This window comes from Mixophyes fleayi, chromosome 2 (assembly GCF_038048845.1).
Source record: "Mixophyes fleayi isolate aMixFle1 chromosome 2, aMixFle1.hap1, whole genome shotgun sequence".
Taxonomy (NCBI): Eukaryota; Metazoa; Chordata; class Amphibia; order Anura; family Limnodynastidae; genus Mixophyes; species Mixophyes fleayi.
The window spans coordinates 44,631,776-44,657,593 of NC_134403.1; the positions used below are offsets into that span (position 1 = coordinate 44,631,776).

The 25,818-nt window shown below is 39.3% G+C and overlaps 1 protein-coding gene across 1 annotated transcript in view; it reads left to right on the plus strand.

The window, feature by feature from the left end:
* Positions 1 to 1,354: 1,354 nt before the first annotated feature.
* Positions 1,355 to 25,818, plus strand: part of RDX (radixin) — a 58,351-nt gene continuing 33,887 nt past the window's right edge. Inside the window, exons 1-2 of the mRNA XM_075198890.1 lie at positions 1,355 to 1,581; positions 20,189 to 20,247. Coding sequence (XP_075054991.1) covers positions 20,236 to 20,247 — 12 coding nt within the window. The 5' untranslated portion in view covers positions 1,355 to 1,581; positions 20,189 to 20,235. The remainder of the gene's footprint in view (positions 1,582 to 20,188; positions 20,248 to 25,818) is intronic.

Sequence of the window (25,818 nt, forward strand, 5' to 3'; positions counted from 1 at the left end):
TTCAATTGTTTTTTAAAGCGGCAGGTAAAACAGGAAAATATGCTATTTCATCTCGCACCTCCTTGGGGTGTGTTAAAAATAAAAAACCTCTGAAAAGTATTTGAAATCATGTAAAAATGTGGAAAAAAAAGTTAAACTCATGTTTATCACTAATGCCTAACTTCTGAAAAAATAATGAAATGAAAAAAGAAATAAATAAAAATAAAATCACTAATTAATTATTATTTATGTATGTTTTTGGTACAAATATGAATATAGTAATGTGTTTTGACATGGTATAGATAATTGTATGGTAAAAAAAAATAGCTGAATTAAAAAATATGCTAAAGAAAGTACTGTAATGTAGATATTATCATGTGCAATGCAATCTAATGTATGGAAATGCATGCAAAACCTTTTTTTTGTGTAATACATGACCACGTTAAAACTCCACTTCACTCCCCCAAAATCTCGCAAACACAATTTTTAACGAGCCGGGGCAGCGTTCCCTCTTTTTCAATTGAATTGCACGAGTTTTCCCGCTGCGCTAACTCAAAATGGTCGCTATTGCCATCAAATACCCACAGGAGATTTTTTTTTTTAACACGGCGGGAGAAAAAAAAAACTCACTAACAATTGAATACCCCAAAGTCTTTAAATAACAATAATTACTTTACCATAATTTAAACTCCCAATGAATCCAAACTAACAGTATATTGGAATAAACTCACAACTGTTTTGTCTTATTTGGGACATAATAAGAAGTATGTGTGGAGAAAATGTATAAACTGAGCAAACTTAAGGTCACATAGGTGTCCCTGTTTTTCATTTTAGAACAATGGGAGCTCTGTATTAAGTGATAAGGACAGTACTAAGGAGTATTACAGCACGTTCACTCTGCTGTGCATCCTATAATATACAGTGTACAGCGACATCTACACTGTATCTGCAGCATCCACTTGTTGCACGGGAACAAAACTAATGCTGGTTATTTATTGTGTATTTCTCTGCTCACCACAACGTGCTCTTAGTACATAACAACCAATAATATAACTAAACATGAATGCTGCTAAATCAGACGTGTCCCTGTTTCCCTCACTGTTCCCCTTAGAAGTATATTATAAGTTCCCCTCAAGTACTAGGTATTAATGTCTGGATATATGAACCCAGAGACATGAAGTGTCCTGGTACAATCAGTCAGTATTATGATTATATATAATTGATACACTAGTGCAGCGGGTGTGATGTGGGTAATATCTGGGAGTATTATAAGCTCAGCATGACAGGGCAGCTGGGGACACACGAATGACACAACTCCACTCGCTGCCCCCGGCACACACCGCCCTCCTCTCTCCCCAGACGGTGCATGAGGTGCTGGGCGGCCATATTGTGGAGACCTCCATTCCTCCTACGGCGACCCCGAGAGCCGCCTCCCACCTCCCAGCCTCCATCTCCCCTCCCTCCCTCTCCTCCTCCCCAGAGAGAGAGAGACTGCGCGGCCTCAGCCCACACAGCGCCGACATCCTCCAGAGCCGCCCGAGTAACGGAGCCTGCGGGAGGGAGGAGGAGGTGGGAGCGCACCCGAGCCGAGGCCTCCTGCAGGTAACACGGAGACCGGGGGGGAGAGGCTGCTGGTGCGGGACGTTGGGCCCTGCTGGGGGGGGGGGGGGAGAGAGTGGAAGGATCCCGAGTGGGGAAGTTTTATATAACATGTCCCAGTCATTGCTCAGCACAGTCAGTCCTGTTTATCGCCGCACACCGAGCTATGTACTTACCTCTCCTACTGCAGAGAGCTGGAAGTTTATACTCCACAATGTTAATGGAGCAGAGTGAGGGGGGGACTGACAAGTCTGTGGCTCTGGGCAGTGTCTGTATGTTAGGTGTGTGTCAGTATAAAGGCCTCTCTGTCACTAGGTCTGGACAAGGTTAGATGACTTCTGTGTTGTGCACAGTTCAAAATAAGGGACATGTCCCCAGGGGCTGTTCCCTCATTTATTCCACCAGTGCTCACATGCAGGGACCTAATGCCAAGTTCTTTGGAATATACTTATTTTTTATTTATTTATGAAACTTCAAGTTATGTTATCTATTGGCCACACAGGTGATGTCATGTGGACTGTAGCACTCATAAGGAGTGAATTATTGCTTGTTAGAAGAATGAGTTTACAAATATTTAGCCATATAAATACACTTTACTGGTGCATATGTGTAAACAACATCCAGTTAATGTTATGTCAGAGAGTTTATAGATGTTGCTTTGTGATTTGTCTGGTTAAATGTTTATTTGGCTATTTGTTGCTTATTATATAGTTGGGAGAGAGGCATGTTTATGGTGTATGCTGCTAGCAACAACCTAACATTTATGGTCAAAGGACTGCTGAGTTCTAAGCATTCTATCGCTGTCTTTTATACTGTATTGGTACCATGTTTGTATATACGTGATGTATTCATAAATGGATGTTTGTGTATGTCTTACTTTATGGCTTATGAGCTAAGCACACACTTCAGTAACTGTTTGCTTTTCATTTGTAATGTTCAGTTAAAACATATGTCTGGGATAGAGGGAGTACTGTGAATACCTGACCATGTGGGAATACCTACATGTTTACATGACACGGTTGCTAATAAAAGTTTTACTTATCGGTTTTTAGAAAATGTTTCCAGATAAGGTGCTATACATGGATGCCGAGTTTAGGAGGAAGACACATTCCTAAAGCTTGCAGGTCAACTGGTGACACAGGACACAGATGTCCCTTGTTGCAGCCTTTATGTATGACATCTGTCTCGCTCTGGTATCCAGCAAAACCCACTAAACCTGGTAATACTGTGGTGTTTAAGATCCGGTGATAGTATTAGGAGCAAAGACAGGTTGATACATGGATGCAGTATATTAAGTAATTGCAATTCGTACAAGTGTAAGATGAGGACATGTTTGTTCATGTTTTAAAGATGTAAATTTAATAAAAAAATATAACTTTTTTTTTTTTTAACTAAGCAGATCCTGTAGTGCTGACATTTTCTTCTTCTAATCTTGATGCGGGAAGTACCTGCCTTTCTATCCCAGTTGTGGTTCTCCATCTGGCAGTGTCTGTCTGTTCAGGGCTGTAACTAGTTTTTATGTATTGCTGAGCATTAACCTATAAACTTGTACCAACCTCTTTCTGTGGTAATAGATGATTATTTTACAGACCTTTTATATAGACATGTACAGACCTTTTATATAGACACATTTTTTCTGAGCATCTGATATTTAAAAACCGTATAGCAGGAAAGGGGACTGTACAATAATACTCAAGCTTTTGTCACTCTGTAAAGTATGGGAGTATACAGGATGATGCTTAATGGTAATATATGTCTTTGTGGAGTTTACATTCCCTTTCTGCATGTTTTCCTCTTATTGTTTGAAGACAAGTTTTGGAGAAAAAGAAACCACAAGTATAGTCCAAAAAGCTGGATTTATTTTGACTTTTCCCAGAAATCTGAATCGTTAAGGCTACATATACCCCTGCCATTAATATTCTGTGTTTAAGATGCACGTTAAGTGCATGTATAGATAAAAAAAAAAATATTGATATTTGCATTTTTATGTTGGTTAAACCTGCCCTGGTGCTTTTTTGTTGCTTAATACTTGGCTTCAATTGTAATGTATGTGTGTCAACGCAGTTAAAAACATACATTCATCTAGATGGAAAGTGCTGTTTAAATGCAATGAGATGCGGTTTTTACATATGACTTTCCACACGTGTTTGGCATGAACAAGATGACTTTCTGTTAAACAGACACGTGTTACAAAAAAAAAGACGCATGGACCTAATATGTAAATGCATCTACATAATGCAGTGTGGTTTATAGGATGTTTTATTTTTTCCGTGTTTATTTTATCATTTATTTTAACAAAAAAAAAAATATGCAAACTCCAGTGTATATGTAGCGATGATGGGCAACAGGCGGCCCTCAGAGCCTTCACCAGTGGCCCCAGCTCGTTCCGGCTTTGTCAGATTTGTTTGTTATAGCTTGTAACACTTGTTTAATACTTGTTTAAAATGCCTGCTGATATGTTATAGATAGGTTGCTTTTTCTTTGTTTAAACGTATTGTTTTAACTTATTACTGAGTTTAAGGGTAATGGGCAGGCCTTTTGAAGGCCAGAGGGCTGCTATGTAGCCCTACAGCCTTTTGCTGTTTAATTGCTGAGAGGCAGTGGAAAGCTGCATGTATAAATAGTGATTTTTACTTTGTAACGTAGCTTGGCCAGTGCTAAAGTAATACAATTCTCATTCAGTAATGGCCAAAAAAAATAGTTTGAGTAATCTCTCCACCTTAGGAGGTCATGCGTAAATTTCTAGAAACGTAAAGCTGACCACAGACATTTGAATCTGGTTGGTTAATATGGCAGATGAGCAGTGTGGTTAAATTATTATTATCCTTGTTTATTCTTATTGTATACTGCAGGGCTGCACAGAGTATATTTAATCATTCACATCAGTCCATTGGATCTTACACTCTAAATTCACTGCCACACAAATACACGCTAGGGTCCACTTTAACTAGCAGCCAATTAACCCACCAGTATGTTTAGAGAACTGCAGTTGTTCATGATCTGTGCGTAATAATCTGATTGCAATACAGACTCCAGTACTTCCATGTTTGGGAGATAACGCCACAGAAGCCCAGATGAGGTTGTCTTTGTTTGTCCCACCTGCAACTATACACAGTCACATAAACACAGAATTTGATGGTGTGTGACTGGTCCACACTCTGTAGAATGGTCGAATTCACTAACAAAACTGATGTTCTGGAGGCTCAATGGGAGTAAAAAAAACATCAATACTGTAATATATGGTGAGTCCCTTTATCTGAATTTGTGCAGCTGTCAGTGTTGCTGAAGTTTGTGTTTATACAGCCTGTAAGGGGAGATATGAGCGCTTTTGTTTCTCTTCTGTCCTTCATTTATCAGCATCGCATTAAAAGGAATATATGCCAATTTGTGGAGGCTTTATTTTCTACAGCTATTCATTGAAACATTAAACCGTATCTTTCCGCACAGAGTACTCAGTATCTGCGTGTTTTTTTTCTGATGAATGGGAAATGTTGTCATTGGTTGAGGTGTGATAAAACCACTCGCCACCTTTTATGAACATAAACACAAGTTTCCATTATTGCTTGGTCTTCTCCTGAGCAGTGTATATTTACAAAGTATCTTGTAAAAGAAAATGTAAAGGTTATTAACCATTTCCTGACCATGCTCTACTTCCTGTAGTCTGTATTGTAATATAACAGGACGATTATAGAGAATAGACATCCTGCCAAGATAGCGGGGGAGAGCGGATTCAGGTCATCCCCAGCCATAATAATGCTACCTGACAAATACATTGAAGTATATGAAGAACACTTTTAGTGCTTTCACTACAGATCTTACATATGGCTATAACAGCACCAATCTACATGTATTTTCTCTTTAGGAGATTGTAAATCGTTCTGCTGTTCGTTCAACACAACTCGTGTGAACAGTAAATCACAATGACTGCTCCTGTAAGGTCTTTATTTATAACAGGGAATACACAATACAAACGGTATAGTCATTGTTACAAATCTAAGAATGTAAAACGTCTAATAAGAACCTTATCTAATATATAAAAGCCTAGTGGCGTGTGTGTGTGTGTGTAAAAAAAACTACCGGGTGACAGAGTGCTCAAGCTGCAGCTACTACACTGACCTACTAAATTCTTAGCATTATCTAATATATAAAAGCCTAGCGGCGTGGGTGTGTAAAAAAATATTTTCTCAGAAAGGGCTCATCCAATTGACCTGAAATTTGGTATACTGACATTATTTGACAAAAAAATTATAATAGTGAAGTCAGTTAGCTTCCATCATCCCCCCTGTGGGAGAGGTAGTAAAGGCTAAATTTACGAGTTGAGGGCTCAAACTCATTTTCGTGAGGTAATTTTACCTCATGAACACACATGCTGTGTTAGTGTGTGTGTGTGTGGAAAAAACTACCGGGTGACAGAGTGCTCAAGCTGCAGCGCCACCTGCTGGGCGGAGTTATATACTACACTGACCTACTAAATTCTTAGCATTATCTAATATATAAAAGCCTAGCGGCGTGTGTGTGTGTGGCGATGAAGATAAGAACCTTTTTAACACCTTAAGTAGCTTGATTTGACTAGAATGCATGAGTATCATGCACGGGTTATCTTGTATCTACATAAATATCAAACCAAAAATTTTTTGTATCAAAATAGATAACTAAAAAAAAAAAAAAAAAGAAAATGAGAGAAAAAATGAACAGGTAAAGCTTACTGGGGATTCTTTTTTTTGGGGGGGAATCTAATTCTCTGAGTGGCCTGCAATAGAGAGAATTTATGGAGGAGAGGGTCGGACCATATAGCATCCAGTGTAATTTTTTATAATTATTTTCTATACTAGACATTTTATATATGTTCAGGGGACCACAGTAGGCAATCTCTCTATTAGTTGATTTTTAGAAATGTGGGGTTAATTTTCATTTAATATTTGGTTAGATTATTTTGTATTCCTAAATATTGGAGTGATAGAGGTTTCCATTGAAATGATTTAAGTTGTTAATTTTGTAACCTGACCGTTTACCGTCGGCTTCCAGGTCTTTAAAAAAGGTTTAGGAAGCGATATCAGTGGTTTGAGAGAGTCTGTAAAACATTGTTGTCCAATAATAATGGTTTATATTGAGTAGATCCAACTTGTGTACCCTTCATAACTGCTCTGTCCGTATTGTAGCAGCGAGGGGTTCTATGCATAGTAGTAGAGAGAGGACATCCATACCTGGTTCCATTGCTTAATGTAAACACTGATGAAGTCAGCCATTACTACTGGAAAAGGGTTATGGTAGAGTGCACGAGTAGCCTGTAAAAAATTGCCAGTAAAGCCAAAACTTTTTTTTTTTTAAAACATAAGTCCAAGAAAGCCTTGCAAGGGCCAACATTTTAAATGTGTGCGTTGTTAGATTAATTGTTCTCCAAGTATTAACTAAGGATTGTCTGGAGGGGACAAATCCCACTTGATGAAGGACTATCAAGTCGTCTAATTGTTAAGGCAGTTGTTCAGCACTTTTGCAAAGAGCTTGACATTGGTATTTAAAAGTGATACTGCTCTGTAATCGGTACATCATTATTTGGTCTGAGAATAACTATTGTGTAGAGTCTGGGTTAAATTTGCCCCCTTGAAGAGTAATATTAAATATCAGTGTCAGCTGTGTGGTCCACTCTTTCACAAACACTTTTTAATAACACCTTGTAAAACCATGTGGTCCAGCTGATTTGAGAGCAAGGACTACTTCCTCCTCTATTATGTCCTGAATGACCCTGTGTGTGAGTGTTCCAATATAGGTAAAGGAAAGACTGGATTGCACTTCGAGAGGATTCTGTGCTGTGGATGTTACTTAACGAGTCGTAATAACTCCGAAATGTCTCATTAATTTGGTCTCTGGTCAGAAGTAAAGCTGGGTACACACTACACGGTTTTCGTCCCATAATCGGCTAAATCAGCCGACATACAACCGCTCTTTCAAAAGTCGGGTCAGTGTGTGCAGTGACACGATGGTCGAAAGTCTGCCCAAATGGACGATTGTCGCCTCATTTGGTTGGTCGTACCGTTTAATATTTTCGTTCCAATCTCGTTTCCGCTGTGTAGTGTGTATAAACTTCTGACCGATCCACAACAGTGAATACGAAATTACAGTTATTGCTCATGACAACATGGCTGTAAAAAGTCGCTGAAGGGACGTCCGCTCTTCCCTTTATCGTCCTAAACAAGGCTAGTGTGTATGCAGTCCATGGACCGACTGATCGGACCATCAATCGCATGTAAAATCGCTCGGCATAAAAAGTTGGTCGAAATTTCTGTAGTGTGTACCCAGCTTTACGCTTCTTTCGTCTTCCCAGTATTGTTTGAATTTCCCCTCTTGAGTTTTGTAATTTGTTTGACCCTCTGGGTGATTGTGGTTGTTTATGGAGTGATTCCAAGTTGTGTAGTTAGAAGACTTTGTGTCCCCAGTGACCGCTTTATGTGCATCCCAGATTGTGGGAAGTTTTACTTCTAAGTGCTAGTTTAGTTCAAAATATTCTTTTTGAGGTGGATGAAATGGTTTCTTTGAAGTGTCTGGTTTAAAAAGTTTTGTTGAGCTGCCATGAAGGGTGCCATCAAGGTTTTTTTTTTTTTTTAGCAAATCATATAATGCAGTGAGTATTGAGCCAGGTGTTTGACTGTCAGAATCTAAAAGGTGTTGTGTGAGATGGTTACAACAGGTCAATGTGTGAGTAAGGTTTATGAGGAAATGATTAGAATGTGTAATCCTGAGATGTATTACCCAGTATTGTCTTATTAATGTTTGTTCCCAATTGTAAAGTGCTACGGAATTTGCTGGCGCTATATAAATAAATGTTGATGATGATGATGGGCAGTCTACAGAAATGGAATAGACCAGCCTTGGCCACGAGTTTCTACTGTCTTATACCGCTTTCATACTGCCGCCCCGGCAATATCCCGGGTTTTTCAAGCCGGGTTTTTGCCGGGGCTCGGAGCGTCCCAGCTCAGAAACACCATTCATACTGCACCTCGGACCCGGGAATTTCCCGGGTTGACCCCATTCATACTGCACAAGTCTGTGCCCTGGCAATTTGTGGGAGTCATCACCAGAGCAGTTTTCATTGGCTGAAAAATGGTGATGTCATTGAAAGGTCACTGTTTTTTTGACGCATAAAGATGATGCAAAAGTGGGTGGTGATTGTTTACCACAATCAAGCCAATCAGCTTGTTTTCTGTGCAACCCGGGTTGAAAAACCGGGGTTGCACCATTCATAATCCCGGGTTTTTAGACCCGGGATTTTTGACTTGTACCATTCATACTGCACCAAGACCCGGGTCGTTTGAGCTCCCCCCGGCAAAAACCCGGGATTTTGGTGCAGTATGAATGTAGCATGTGGGATTAAACTTATACCCCAGAGGATGGTGCCAGGAAGCCTCTTGTTATTTCACCAATAAATTACAGCTGCCCATCGTTAAAACTTCAATAGATTAGTAAAAAGAATGAGACAGAAATGTATTTCGGACTCCTGAGATGACTCTGCTGTGTGTTTAAAAGCATTTCAGGGTGTATTTAAAACTAGTGCTGCAAATGGAAAAGCCATTAAGCTCCAAGGGGGATCTATCAAGACGGAGTATTGACAAAACATGTAGTTTGTTCTACGTCATTATCAACCCATTCCCCACTTATGGCACAGAGTAATCTGACCAAAATACTGCAAGTGTACTTACAGTAAGTGAATACATCCTTTTGTATTTGTCAAATGGTCAGTGGTCATTACTTATTTATCAACATTTATTTATAATCATGTTTAGAGCGCAAAAATTAGAATAGACGACTGCGTCCAGTGAACAGACTGAGGATGTATACAGTGTAGTTAATATGATGGATAGTGACTTTTCCAGGGACAGCTAGTAACTTTGGGAATACCACATTAAAACTGAGTGAAGTGTCTTTAAACTCTCCTGTATAGTAAATTTAGTTTCTGTTACATGCATGCATGCAGGAAGCTCACAGCTGAAGTGATCATCTCTGACACTACTTCCCATTCTCCCAGATAAACAAAATTTAGAATTTCAGGTGATGACTTCACTGCGGTTCTCAACAGGAGTGAATGTCCTTATGTCAGACCAAATAGCCTCTTCTAAAGTGTACCCAGTGTTAGAGTGTGTGTTATTGTGATCTAACTGGTCGATGAACCAAAGCTTGTATTAGTCTCTGTTAACAGATGCTCTTGAAAGAAAATTTGCGAGAACAAATAACACTTGCATCTCATTATTTTTGTAAATTATAATTTTTTTCTTGTTGGCATATAAATGGCTGCATTGTCTTTGACTAAAGATGGGACATCCATTGGGAAACCAGAGTAAACTGCAGTCGTCATGTTTGTTAATGAAATTTTGTTGCATATTTTGAAAGCTAGAATGTAGAAAAAGAAAATTTCACCTAAACATTCAGCTTTGGGTGAAAAATAAGTCTGCTCAGGATGATTACTTACTTGGGGTCATGCGCATGTCCGCTGGCTGCTACTGGCGGTGTACCTGTAGACAACACATTGCCCACCTGAAAAATAGACTGGTATTGTAGGGAACAAGGAGAGTGTGGCGGACATCAGTGGGATTTGCTCCCTCCTTCCAACCTGCCCTTTTTCTCAGACCGGCATCATGTTGTCCACCAACAACAGCACTATCAGTAAGAGTGAGTCTAGCGGTGATAGGTATGTGCAAGACATTGAGGAATCCACCAGACCTTGTGACCACCGGACCCCATATATGTAATCTTTAGGGACACCCTCTTTACTAGCACCGTGGTTAACATTGCTGCCCCACTTCACTGCAGTCATGGGTTTGATTACGGACAGGGTCCTATCTGTGTGGTGTTTGTATGTTCTCCCTGTGTATGTGTGGTTGTGCTCCGGTTTTGTCACCCAGAACAGAAACCATACTGGCAGGTTAATTAGCTTTTGACATAAATGTTTGTGTTTGTGCGTAAATTTATACTGTAAGCTCCAGTGGGGCAGGGACTGATGTGAATGATAAATATGATATGTACAGTGCTATGTAATATGACTGCTGTTATGTAAACGATCATTTATAATTATCCTGTAAGTCTGTTTCAAACTGGTAATTATAAAATGATTTCCCCTAAGTAAGTATTTAGATCTGTTACTGCTGACCTGAGTTTACGGAGCCCTTTTTATTTCTGCATTCGGTTTGTATCCAGCTTTCACCTACTTTATTAATGTCAATATTTTATATGACAACACTGGTGCAATGTTGTGGTTTATGGCTAAATTAGTGTTTGCTAGACCAAGCATTACAGCAGATCCTGCTACACGCCTGACTCCTGGGGAAGCATCAGTGTAACTCGATCTGTGCTTAAAACTGTTTATTGCGTCTTCTGAATGTCTAAATCTAGATCTTTGCTTTATAAAGCTTCAGCTACCAACTACTTCAACTACTATTGTGTATGGTTTGCACTAGAAGCGTTGAATTCATTTGGTCTCGGAGTTTCACTGGCAGTGGTATAGTGCATTCCTTGCTTAGCCAATATCCTTGAGAATGTAGCCTATTGATTCAATAGGAGCAAGTGACATTGCTGAGACTGCAAGACCATATTAAATCTCTGCAGCCATGCATTGTGTGTAATGTGAACAAGCTGATTACCACTTAAGAATGTGGTTAGAAATACGCCTGTGGTGCATTGTCCTATGATTCGCAAAATAGTCTCTAATAGATCGCCCTCTCGAATTACTGTTCCAATACACACTGCAGATTTAACAAGTCCTGAATGGTATATGGCTAGTTCTGTATTCCCGGTGAATGTAACGCTGGACACACTTGTTATAAACACTGAGTTTACAAACCGGAAGCCTGGTGTACACAGAGAATGTTTATTTTACTCACTATTATGTCGTACCTCAAATATCTTCAGTTCTAGATTTCAACATTTAAAGTTTACTTAGTGCATGTAAGTAGTAGTAGTTTCATATAGACACATTTACTCAGTGCTCGTTATAAAGTAGAACGCCATCATCACCATTGTTTATAAAGAGCCACAAAACTGCAGTGCCAGATAGGTGGTAAAACATAGAAACAGAACAAGGTTTATAGAGCAGATAAAGACGGAGGGTGGAGTGGGCCATGCTCATTTGTGTGGTGCTGAAAGTATTTTGCCTCCCACTAAATTTCTCTCTCCCCGATTTGTAGACGTACAGAAGTACCCTCCATGTGGGTGGTACTTTGCCTCATCTATTCTGTACCTGATCAACCTGTCGGGCTAAGTTTAAAAGTAATTTTCCTCCATTGAAAGTCGTCGGAGCTGCCCGGGCACCTTTAGGCAGCTTTCTTTGAAGATATGAAAAAAATAAATGTCCCTTATAGCTCCAGCTGGGATTAGCATATCCTGAACTCTGGGGGTCTTAGACAGGAAACTCTCCTAATCATTTCTACTAGGTGGGGATGGGATGGGCAGGGCGTTTGTTACAAGAACACATTTTATGTTCCAATATACTTCCTCGCTACTTTCTGTGGCATTATATGCAAAGGAAGTGAACCCTGCCATTGTGGCTTCGGACAGTACAATGGAAAAGACATTACAAACCATCCTCTCCGTTTTGAGGTGTCGGCCAAGGAATAAAACATTCAAAATGTTCTACAACATGTGTGTCAACATTTGCTCATGTTGTCCATGTTAATCACATGTTTAAATAGACTACCCATTGTGACACATAGTTAAGGGCTATTGTTGAAATCTGCGGAGCAGTAGTAAAAATCCGGAGTATAAATAGAGAGGAAGTCCAGCTATGGTATATTAGGGCTATTTACAGTTGCAGCTAAATTGAGCTGCTTGTGAAACTGGAGGTCGTGCCCTTTCTAAAGTACAGGAAAAGCCTAAAGAAGCAACTGTGAACGTAATCCTTTGCAAGTTTCATTTCCCAGACCAGTGACTTTATTCTTATCAAATACGAGGAGTCACTGAAGTGTTCCACGACCATATAAAAGGAGGAGGCGACAGGCCAAGTGATGTTACGCTGGTCAAGCTACTCAGAGAAATTCTCTGGACATGGAAATGTGAAGCACTTGTACATCACAGACTAGCAAGGTCACAGAAAACAGCACTGCTCCGGAACATCTGCTCACAGTGTGCAACGTTTTGGACACCTCGGTCAAATTGCAGAACTTCAGAAATCACAGCTTCCAAGTCATTCGACTTATTCTTGTTTTATGATTTTTGTTTTTTTCCTTAGAGAGCTTTCCTAGCTCATAAATATTGTTAGGCCTTCTTGCATGCACATGTTGAATTACTGCAGATCTCCAAGTCTGGAGACTGTGTAAGACATCCCAAAACTTTAATCTTTTGTTTTATTTTAAGCGGGGTACACACTACAGGTTTTTTTCACTCCATTTTCATGCCAATCACACGATAAACGACTGTTGGGTCCGATATCACATTAGTGTGTACGCTCCCACAATCATGGTATCTTTTCATCTGATTTTATAAACTGTTTAAAAATCACTATCAACGATAGAACGATGTTGGGCAGATTCTGCAGTGTGTAATGACTCTCGCCCAGCAGTGTAGGCAGGTCTCCATAGAGTTTACAGAGTCACAATCTTTTCAGTCGATGGTTATAACAGATGAAGAGCACAGATCTGAAGGTAAATCTTGTAGAATGTGTATTGGGTGTACACATGAATCGGCCTGCTGATCGGGCTTTTACTTGTTGGTAAAACTTTCTGGAGTGAGTACCCAGCTTAATGAAATTCTTGCTGAAATTTTCTACCTGTCTTGAGCTTCAATTTCTTTACAGATTTCTGTACATGAAAATTCCAAGGGTAAAAATCTGTGTAGCCCTCCCTTGCTTTGTAACGTCCGTTGTATTTATTTCCAAGTCCTCAGTCAGCTGCTGGAGTAGGCACAACATCCTGAGAGGTTAGAAGGACCAGAGTATTTATTCAACTCTGAAATAGGCTTTAACTCAAGAAAGAAAGACTAACAAGTCAATTAAAGTTTTGAGGCGTTAAAACAAAAACTGACATGGTGTTCAGTAGTCATATTTTTTTGTTTGCTCTTATTTAGGCCTATCAAATTCAGCAAATTGTGCATTAAAATCATAGTAACTCCTAGTAACTACAAAGAAACGCTTGGCGATCATGTCTGTGTATGTGACAAAATCAGTGGAAATCAGCAATGTGTTACTTATTGCTCCTCTCCATATTTGGAACTTTCTGTATTACAGGTTGGCAGATAAGACATATTCCATATATGTAAGTGTGTGTATATGTTTTATTTTTCCTATTCTTTTCCCACAACCTATGCAGCTTTTATAGTTGTCATTCAGTGGTGGTTTTTGGTTAGGAGTAAGGACAAGATCTGGTGAAGCTTCAGGAATGCTTGGCTGTTTTCGGTGTGAAGTGTTCTTTTGCAGGCAAGAGATGTGGCTATAAGAGGGACCTGTTTGTCTGTCTTCTCTAATGCTAGGTTGGGTATCACATGGCCATAAGCATTTTTATTCTATACTAAATGGTACTTTTAAAGTTTTTCATAATTTGTATTTTTAATATATTGAAAGTGTTTTCTTCAAGAGGTATTGATTATCATGGATAAGCAATTATTCTATTAAGCTAATTTAGCGAATAGGGGTACTGTTCAATTGACGCTTGTGGATAATTCATGTTAAAACTGCAAGCAAATAAGTCTACCTTATGTTTCTCTCATTACGTATACTTACACAAAAATACACATGAATTCTTGATTGGAGTATATTTTCCCCAGAAATGAAGACCCATTAGTTGGAGTACACAGTTCTTACTCTCATATTAGCTGGTGGAATGCAAATTGCCCAGTTGTAACACTCAAACTCACACGATATATGTACATGCTAATATTTAAATATACTTCTAGTGTAACTTGACTATTGGGACTCACAGATGAGATTACTACCTGACTTAATATACCCCTATAATCCACAGATCTTTCCTTATAGCGACTAGCTTTCTGCTTTACTGATGTAAAATCTCATGGCATAAAGTCTATAAAATCTGAGTAAGATAGTAATTTTTTGCTATTAAAGGAAGGTGGAATTGTCCAGTAATTAAGGGGAAAACACAACCTAAGACTGCAGAGCTACACTAGTAGGCATTTTTGGGACTAGTGCTACTGCCCCTGATTGGAGCCCATATATCAACCATTTTAAATATGACTTGAGGAGGACAAGCTCTGGTGTGAACCTGGGGAATAATTAACATGAATACCATCTCTCTGTTCCCAGCCACATGGTCTGGATATAATGGATGACCAGTTTTTAGAAATCGCTCCCCAGAGAATTTGCTGAATGCCTGCCTTTTTCATCTACTACTTTCAGTAAAATAGCTACATTACTCCAGGATCCCCCCGATCAGCCGAAGACTGTCCTCTTGTTCTGCAATGTATTTATTGTAAAATAACCTAGGTATATAGACTTTAACAATGAGCATATGGAAACCACTATAACTTACATGATGTAATTCACTCCTCATTCACCCAGTGGAATGTAGGGAAGGAAGTGTGGGTAACATCCGGCATCTTGCAGGAAAGCTACAGGACACTTAGTCCTAAATTGAACATAATGTAGAGATAATTGAGGGGAATGTAATAAAATGAGCCTTACCAACTGGGCAGCCAAATAAATATTAGGCACCTCCAAACCCCCTAACACTGGGTGTGGTACGAATGAACGGGGGTGGTGTAATCAACGGTGACTACCATGAACCCACAAAAACAAAACTGACTTGCCAGACTCCTAATAAATGACTGACCTTAACAATGACACAACAAGTCCCCGACAGGGTGATACCAAATCCCGATCACCAGTAAAAACGGCAGCCTGTTTTAACGTAAATTTAATTAGCGACCTCTATATCCGTATTTTTAAAGCAGCAATGCCAGGTCACTAAAGCTAACCTTATTGTTATTTCTAGCCCCTAACCCTAAGTGTAGGAGTGGGGTTGTCTGAGAATCGGCATTGCCGCTTTAAAAAGACTGATATAGTGGTGTCATTGTTAAGGTCAATCATGTATTATGAGTCGGGTAAGTCAGTTTCATTTTTGTGGGTTTGTGGTAGTCACGGTCTGTTACCAGCACCGTTAAAGTGTCTACCACCGCTAACACTGGTGGACAATATCCATGGTGCTTCTGCCAAATTGGGAACATTTTCACCCGCAAGATTGTAATTTTGTACAGTCAGTAGATAGTAAGGCATTTTCAGCGTTTCAAATCTTTCGCTAGAGACTGAAGTGAGCGGGATACTTTTTCAGCAAAAAATAAATAAATCTAAAGATGGGGCAAGATGTAAACTGGCTGAAGTACCTGGCGTCATTAAGTTACCAATGAGTTGGGTGTAACTGTCAAACTTTTAAAAATTAGCAGCTCCTCCAACACACCATGAGGTGGCTGCTCAGTGTCAATCTTGTTTTTATATTAAATATCATCGAAATCCATCCAGTGGAAGGCCCAGGACCCTAACCCCCCTAAACCTGTCCAGGATGCAACAGGACCACCTTGCGTTGGATTCATTCCAGTCGGTGCAGGGGTGTCTGAATGCATACCTGGACAGACAATCTTGTATATAAAAATCATTGGTCTGTTTAACAAAATTAATGTCGCAAATAAAATCAAGACTTTAAAGCGTTTATTTAAAGGCTCTGTAATCTATATTTGAATTTGTAGTGATCCTAAACTTTGTTGAAACCCATCACTAATCTATTCATAAGAAGCGTATGTTAGAGAATGCATAAAGCCTGGAGATTAGCATATTAATTTGGCAGGCATAGGCAGCTCCACGCGTTTGGCACCAATTAGGAAAATGTGGCACTGCTAATTGTCTCCTATATTTAAGGACATAATGCTGTGACCGATTCCTTTGAAGGAACAACATTTTAGCAATTGTAAGTAGTCCGTTAAAGTGGTTTAAACAAGGTAATCCTGCCTTCAGGATTGCTGCATGCTTGTTTAATAGCTGTTTCTGTGTAACCTATTGTATTTATGTTTTCATATACAAATGTCCCTCATTCAACAAAGCTATCACAGAAAGAGACCAATGTAAACTTGTGGCACACAGTGAGGTGGGTATGTAGCATTACATTATTGAGTACAGATTACAAGACGCTTGAGGAGAAAAAAAACATCATCTTATTTATTTATATAGCACATACAGTGAATATACTCATTCACTTCACTCCCTGACCCAGTGGGGTGTACAATCTATATTTCCTACCACACAGACACACACACCATAGGATGAATTTCGTCAAAAGTCATTTAACCGTCAGAAGCCAATCAGTATGTCTTTGGAGTGTGGGAGGAAACCGGAGAAAACCCACTCAAACCTTTAAGTTGTCACCATTTCTGGGAGAGAAAAAAAATACTGTCTGTCCTTTCTGCTAAGACTCTGCTCCATAAATAACATTAGAATTCTTACCGGTCCAGGGGACAATACCAGTGGAAAATAATCATGATTAGTGGTGAACCGATAGACCACTGTGTGTATGGGGTGGGGACTTAACATGATCATATGACCTCGGATCACATGGACATTTTTATTGTCCTCTTTCAAGTCAGGACATTAACAGACCTATGCTAACCATCCTTTATGTAGCGCCAATATATTATGCAGCACTTTACAGTGAGATTATCATGATGCAAATAAATGACATGCAGCAGAAGAAAAAGGTGGCACTGCCCAAAGGAGCTTACAATCTAAAATTTGTGGAGAACACTTGATATATAAATTGTAGCTGGGGAGAGTAATATTGGGGGCTGATAAAGCTTCTGCCTCTGAATACAAAGCGGCCATTGATGACTTGTGCAGCTTCCGGTGGCTTGGTGTAGTTGGAATTGGGAGAGATGGTGGGAATTGGAGACATGAAAGGTGAGCTAGTCTTTGTAATGACTGACCACCACCATTTATATTAACTGATCCTCCTTCCTCTTCTGGTTCTGTTGTGTAACTGGGGTGTTTGATTGGCACCATGCTCACAGTTGGACACAGATCCGCCCAGGAAGACGCAGACCTCACCAGAGGAGGAACCGAGATAGCGCCGGCAGTAACAGTGAACATTAAACTCGTTGGGTCCAGCAGCTGAACCTAGATAGTATTACAGTAGATCTTCAGACAAAGAGGTGAGAAGGCCCTGCTCGCAAGCTTAAAATCTATGGGACAAAGGGAGTTGGATACGTGAGGTTAAGTCTACATATTGTATTTTGGTCTAGCCAGATTGCAAAGGTAAAAAACAAAAAAGCAGACAAAAAGGGATTAGTATGCTATATGATCCAGTCACACCGCAATGTTTGTCAGAGGGTGGTTGTTTTGTGTGAACTATGTAATGGGTAGTAATCTAGTGAAGTTAAGAAGGTGGTTGAGGAATATTATAAGCTTGCCTGAAAAGGTGCGTTTTCAGAGAACGCTTAAAGGTTTGTAGACCAGAAGAAAGTCTTATTGTGTGAGGGAGGGAATTCCAAAGAGTGCGTGCAGTGCGAAAGAAGTCCTGTAACCGGGAATGGGAGGATGTAATGAGAGTGGATGAGAGACGCAGATCTTATGCAGAACGAAGGTATCGAGTTAGGAGATATTTTGAGACAAGTGAGGAGATGTATGTTGGTGCAGTTTTGTTGATGGCTTTTTATGGTAGTAGAAGTATTTTATATAGGATTCTGTAAAAAACAGGCACCCGATGTAGACACAGACAGTGATTCAGCAGAGGAAGAACAATTTGCAAGGAAAATCAATCTGGCCACTGCGTGCAAAATAGATTGTATGGGTGAGAGTCTGTTTAGGGGAAGACCAGTAGGAAGGGAATTAGTTATTGTCTTCACAGTGTCTTCTACATGCCTGAGTTATGTCTTTAACATGGCTTTATTTCTCACATTACTGTTACCATTACTATTAACTTATATTTCTCTAGTGCAACACTATTCAATTGGGAGCGAACAAACCGTAATAAAAAGACTGGGGGGTAAATTTATCAAGCTGCAGGTTTGAAAAAGTAGAGATGTTGCCTATAGCAACCAGTCAGATTCTAGCTATCATTTTGTAGAATGTACTAAACAACTAAAATCTTGTTGCTATAAGCAATATCTCCACTTTCTCAGACCCGCAGCTTGATAAATTTACACCTGCGTGTTATCAGACTGATGGCGGTTAGAGGTCCCTGGTTGTGAGCCTACAATCTATGCTGCCTAATATTGTTAGAGTTCACTTATTCACTGAAATGAGCAACCCCTGCTATCGAGGATGTTACAATCTTTTACCACAGTTTTCTGACATTTGGACCCTTTTTTACATGTTTAACCTGAAGACAGTCTCTTATCTGGAATGCATTTGCATTTCAGCCGTCAAGCTTGTTCCTGAGGAGAGGGTCACCTGATTCGAGACAGAGCCCTCCCTCCTTGTACATGCTCACCGAGGAATAGGGAGCGGAGGGACTATGCAGAAAACAAATGTGCCGACAGGCGTTCTAAAGGCTCTGTGCTTAAAAACGTTGTATGCCATGTGACTGGTTGCCATGGTAACACAACTCTTGTCAATCTGTAAATAACTTATAGCAATTTAAGGAATTGTTTCAATGACCTCCATGTTTTTTTCTGACAGTAACCGAGTGGTTTGTTGTTTATTTTCATAGCATTGCAACTTTAAAGGGGAAGTACAGTTGAAGTTGACTTTAATGATTTCAGTTGCATTTGTTACATCGTTATGGAATAATTTTAGTTTTATTCAACTGAGAAGGATATTTTCCATTGGTGTTAGTCAATTCACATTTTTGCACGTGGCTGTGCAGACAGATGTAGTGAACGGTTAACCATCTTTGTCATGTGCTGTACTTAACATGTGTAACACACATGTAAACAAACACAAGCTAAGGCGTTCACAGTGAAAATAAACATGAGAGGATTTCTCATAGTGGATTCCAGCCCTTTATTGTCTTGCTGCCCAATATGTTATGGTTCTGATTAAATGGATATTAAAAGAAGCATCTGTTTCCGATTTAGGAGGCATTTTCTTTCATCCTGTACATTTTTTTTTTTTTTATTTATTTTTATTTTTTTTAATTGCTAGTTTTTTTGATGGTTGTTTAGTGAAATTAGAAAGCCGTCTCTTCTTATATGTATATATTGGGGCCAGTGTAATTTTAAAGTAAAACAAGTGTGCGGTTAAATATAATGATTGAGTCTTTTGAAATATGTTTATAGATCATTGCCATGGATATTGTTCTTTCAGTTATGATACGCTTAACTAGAGTGTATAAAATAATGGCGGATGTAGGATCTGGTCTGTCATATCTAGGAGGCATTGACCTCCAATATTAATGACTCAGGAAAGTTAGTTGGCTTCAGGTTTTTTTTGGTTGCTTGGATGTTGATCTCGTCTGCATGGTTTGGGGCACTTCTCGTGAGACCCTGCCTGTAGATTATGGGAGCCGTTCAGTGTCGAGGGCCTCTATTCTGAGTGCAGAAATGACTGGCGCCTTCATTATATTGTTCACCACTGCTTAGTTATATTTTAATAGCATGGGAAAGTGTGCATATAGGACATAGATTGTTTAGTGCTTGTGTTTTTTTTTCAAATGTTTGTTTTCCGTTGTATTGATTAAAATGTTTCTTTTCGCAGGAGAGGACAATCATTTGCTGGTTTAACGAAGAGAGAACACAGACAAGATGCCGAAGCCGGTGAGCCTAATGAATGCATTCTATTTGTGTATTCTAAGCACTTTGTAGCAAGATGCAGTATTCCATTATTTATTGCAACAGTCTTTATTTGGGATGACCAAATCCCTAACTTAAAGATGTGTTACAATAGACTGATATTAGAGGTAGATCAGTCTTTCTTCGCTTTAGTTGGAAGGATTGCATGTAATCTACTGGAGGGCTCCAAAGCTTTGGAGACGTATTGTTTGAAAAACTTGAACTTCTTAATGAAATGTGTGTGACATGATTATTTTATACATTCATTTCAATAATCCCGAAACGTAAGTTTAATGTTGATGAGAGACTTTAATAGGGAAATAATTTGTATGCATTTATTTTATTTCATATTTTACTGTGGTGAATGTACTATTGTTTGGGACAGATTGGGCTTTGTTTTGGTAGCATAACAGAGCGAAGTTATGATTCGTCTCATAGTTACTTTCAAACGATTAGAGCAACATCCAAAAGTTACCCCAAATGAACTCTGCTTGTCCTCTTGAGCATAGAGATGGCAACTGTGTGTATTTTACACACACTCTGACCAGGGCATAGCACCAGGAATAAAATGATCATTTAATTTTCAAAGGTTTTTATTTTCTTAATGAGAGATTGCTGAGACAGCACACGGGTGCATGACGCCCTCTAACAAACGTGTTTATGATGGCAGTAACGGGAGATGGTTCAGTGGTGATTGAACAACATTTGGGCAGTAGTCATTCTGTATCGGTGGCTCACAGTGCGGGTGGCACATTTTTAAGAAGCTGCGGAGTTAGTTGGAGGTAGATGGGTGTTTTTGTAACTCTCTCATTTGGTTTTACTTGTTTGTATGTCCTTTTTATTAGTGTGCATCTAGATTTCCAATGCTTCTCAGCAGTGTAAGATCATTTGTAGTTGTGAGGCCGGAAGCAGCAGAACATGGGTCCATTATAAGGTATTATACACCAATGTGTGTGTTCTAATTACATAGTGGAAAAACTATTAGGCTCTTTACACAGTACGTTTTCTTGATTTAAAGCATTTAATTTTCCCCTGAGAGCTAAAAGATGGTTACACACACACACACACACACACACACACACACACACTCATATTGTCATTCAGGCCAAGTGACACAGTCTGTTTCCAATTTGTCAGAACACATATCTGGGAAAAATTTAAGACTCCTCAGTTTTAAGCAAAGGCCGCGCAATTATGTCACATTTGGGACTGTTAGTGCAGTCAAACAGAATTCCTAGAATGATCGGTTCTTTTTTGCTTGAGCGTGTCAACATTTTGGGATCACGTGCAGCAGCGATCTCTCTCTTTGGGGTTCAGTATAACACTTACGTTGCCAGCCTGCTTATAACTCACTTTTAGCCAGATTAGTCATGTAGGGCCTGATTCATTAAGGATCTTAACTTAAGAAACTTCTTATTTCAGTCTCCTGGACAAAACCATGTTACAATGCAAGGGGTGCAAATTAGTATTCTGTTTTGCACACAAGTTAAATACTGACTGTTTTTTCATGTAGCACACAAATACTTGATAGCTTATTTGTACATTGATATTTCAAGTTGATATTTGTGTGCTGCATGAAAAAACAGTCAGTATTTAACTTATGTGCAAAACAGAATGCTAATTTGCACTCCTTGCATTGTAACATGGTTTTGTCGAGACTGAAATAAAAGTTTCTTAAGTTAAGATCCTTAATGAATCAGGACCGTAGTCTCTCTCTGTACTATCCTAGTAGTCCCAAGCCTTCGTGAATGGCTTTGTTGTTGTCGCCTTAGGAGTGATTTGGGTCTGATTGTGTTCTACACATTGAGACAGACATTTTTATGCCATTAAGACTTATTGAGGGCTTCCTACTAACATGTATATCAAAGGTACAAATCTACACTTCAGCCATAGCAACCAATCAGTAGGGCTTTCATCTGTCTGTAGCGCAGTAGCTATTATATCTGTAGTGCAGGTCAGACAGTGAAAGCAAATGTTTGGTTGCTATGGTAGAGCAGATTTGCATCTTTCAGCAATGTCAGTAAATAGCCCTCTTTCAGCTAGTCTCTCAGTTCTATCCTTTATAAACAAGCCACAGAGGATTTACAGTATGACTGTTTTTTTAATAGCAATACCTATCGTGCGAAGACCCTTTTTGTACCAGGGCTTTATTATCCGAATTTGTAATAGAATGTAGAAAATGTCAAACTAGACTAATTACACATGCATCATTTTACTCCTAATTCTGAGAACAACCAACAGCTGCCTAGTTGCCACTTTTCAAATTGTATCACCATTAAAGAGAGTCTAAATACACGGGGAAATATGGTCTAGACTTTGCTTTTTATACAAGCTAAGGAAGATGTCGGCCTTCCGATTGCCTGCTATCTTTGATAGATATATATATTTATTATATTTCTCTTTAACACTTGGACATTCTCTAGTGATATCCTAAACTCTTGCCATGAAGCCAGACCCAAGGTATGTTATTGTGAGAAAGGAAAAAAAGACAGCACTGTTATAGAAACTAATTGTATAAGAGCATAAAAATTGACCAGAAATGTATGTATTCGATCAAAATAATGTCCTATATCCCCATATTAGCCATGTAATAAATAACAATAATATTGAATGTAGATAGATGTTCCATATAGACACATTTGATATTCATTTACCAGTGTATAAGAGGGACCAGTTTACAGAGCCAATAGCAGTCTCTGATTAAATAGCAAATTCTTGTAATGAACGATGTACCGATTCCAGTGCACTTGTTACTCCTTCTCTGAAGAGATTTCTGTTCTTGTTGATCTTTAAACATGGATGAATTTCCCAAAACATAAGTCTAGGATCAGTATAGGGCGAATGTTAAAGTTTCGTTGTGCACTTTTCTCGATCTGGCAGTAATAAAGCTTCATTGTAGTTTCTTCAGCAGCTAGATGCTTCTCAGGGTACTTCAAGCTAGCAGAGAGATGTTATAAGTTGTGTATATAAACACTGACCGTCCTAAAACTAGTGTAACATAGGGACAAAGTACAAGATTTTGTCTACACTTCTAACTTGTGCTGTTTTTCAACCCTAATGTGTACAAGTCCAAGTAGTTGTTGTGATACTTTTGTTTGTTATATTTTTCTTCAGTTATATAATTTAGCTATTTAGCGGTGTTGATCTGTACTTTATTGTAGTACTAGCATGGGAGGAAAAGCTCTCATATATTTTTGAACGCCAGTTAGTGTTATCACCTTCAGTTACCTGATGTTAGAAAGACAAATGAACACACTATTGATGGTGTTTGTTCTTGCTCTTCACAGTGGCTAGCAACTTCTATCCCCATTCAATAAACAAATTATCTATGCAGTATAAATAGAAAGTCAAAAAATACACTACATGATCATAAGAATTTGGATGCCCGTTCTAATTATTGTGGCCATTCCAGTCCCACCCATTGCTAGCAGGTACATAGAATCAAGCATACAGCCATGCAGTCTCCATGGGTAAATATAAGCAGTAGAATGGGTCATACTGAAGTGCTCACTGACTTTTAATGGTGCACGGCCATAAGTTGCCACCTTTGCAATAAGTCGGTTGATCAGATTTCTGCCCTGACAACAGCTCCAATCAGCTGTAGGTTCTGGTATTGTTAAGTGCCAGTGTCTAGGACCAACAACAGGTCAACAGTCCTGGATGCAGCATTTTCACAGGAACTGTTTGTTGGGAGCTTCATGGATTGGGTTTCCATGGCCGAGCAGGCACACGCAAGACTCGGACCACCATGAGCAAACGCAAAACCGTGACCGGAGGGGTATAAAGCACACCACCATCAGACTCTGGAACAGTGGAAACACTTTTCTCTGGCGTGACAAATCGCGATTTACCATCTGGTAATTTGACGGACGAATCTGGGTTTGGCAGATGCCAAGTGATTGCTTAAGTACCGAATGCGTATGAGAAAATTTGGTGGAGGAGGAATAATGGTCTGGAACTGTGTTTCATGGTTTGGCCTCAACCACTTAGTTCAAGTGAAGGGAGATGTTAATGCTACAGCATATAATGACATTCTAGAGAATTGCGTGTTTCCAACTATATGGAAACTGTATCGGCATGACACTAACCCTGTAGTCAAAGCGAGGGCCATAAAAAAATGGTTTCCTGAGCTTGACGTGAAAGAACTTGGCTGGCCTACACAGAAGTCTTATGTCAACTCAGTTGAACACCTTTGGAACGATTTGAGACGTAGACTGCGAGCCAGGCCTTATCCCTCAGCATCAGTTGATCAGTTGATCCTGACCTCACTAATACACTTGCGACTGGATGGATGCGAATCCCCACAGCCACATCACGAAATCTAGTGGAAATCCGTCCCAGCAGGATGGAGGCTGTTACAGCAGCAAAGGGGGGACCAATTTCATGTTCATTTTATATGGTTTTGTAATGAGAGGGTCAACAAGCACATATGGATGTGAAGTTCGGTGTCCACGTACCATGTAGTTATTAAAGTAATTTTATTATTTTCCAATAAGCATTGTCTGAGCGATTGCTTGTGTTTCCAAAGCACAAAAACTATTTAGCAGATGCAAAATTTAGCAGTTCAATACATAATTATAATACAGTACAGCCGATACCAAAAGATACATACATACCGCACTCGCTGCGCTCCACTGGTACCAGCTACGGTACTTCACTCCAGAATACTGTGGCCAGATAATGACTGGGCAATACCAGCTAGAGCTGTATTATATACACTCAGTGTTACAGAGAAAACAATGCAGAGGACGTGGCTTGCTTCTATAGGTCCGGGCTTCAGGAGGGTCCAGTGTAAACAGGTCATAGGCTAGTTCAAACAACCCCCTCCAAGGGTGAGGGTCAACATTCCAGATGATTCCCCGGCCAGAAACCAGTTTGAGCTAGTCTATTCACCAATACACACTCGCACACTCGGTAACAGTTTAAACATTTATTCCCTAACATCGCTAACTAGAGTATGCAATGTGCGATCTCTTCGGTGAATAAACCGGACAACTGCTGATGAATAGAGGATTAAAATGACACTAAACATGACATAGTTCCTGAACCTCAAATATCACTAAGGTGTACATATAATCATAATATATAAACTAATAATAAACTAAATACTATCTGCATAAATCACTGTGGAATGGAACTAATATAAATATGAAAAAAATAAATAAAAAAAAAAAAATATATATATATATCTAAATGTTAGAGTGCGAGTGTGTGCTTGCGTATTTTACCACGTGATCGCGCCATGCATACCGATCGCAATCACACGGTAAAACAATATTAACCAATATACTTTCGTTCATCTAATTATACGACTTCGACATAGTGTATGTGGAAACTGCCTCTATATGAAATGAACTGTGTGCATTCCTGATTCAGCAATGGTAAATTCATATGAAGAATTAGGGTTGTTATACACAACATATACTGTATATAATTGACTGAAAATGCCCAAACAAGAAGAAGCGGCTACTAATTTAGTAGTTCTCAATGATTGGGTAGCTGACTTGCATTGTTGGTTAATAAGCCCTTGGACATCTACACTCCATTTCCAGCTAG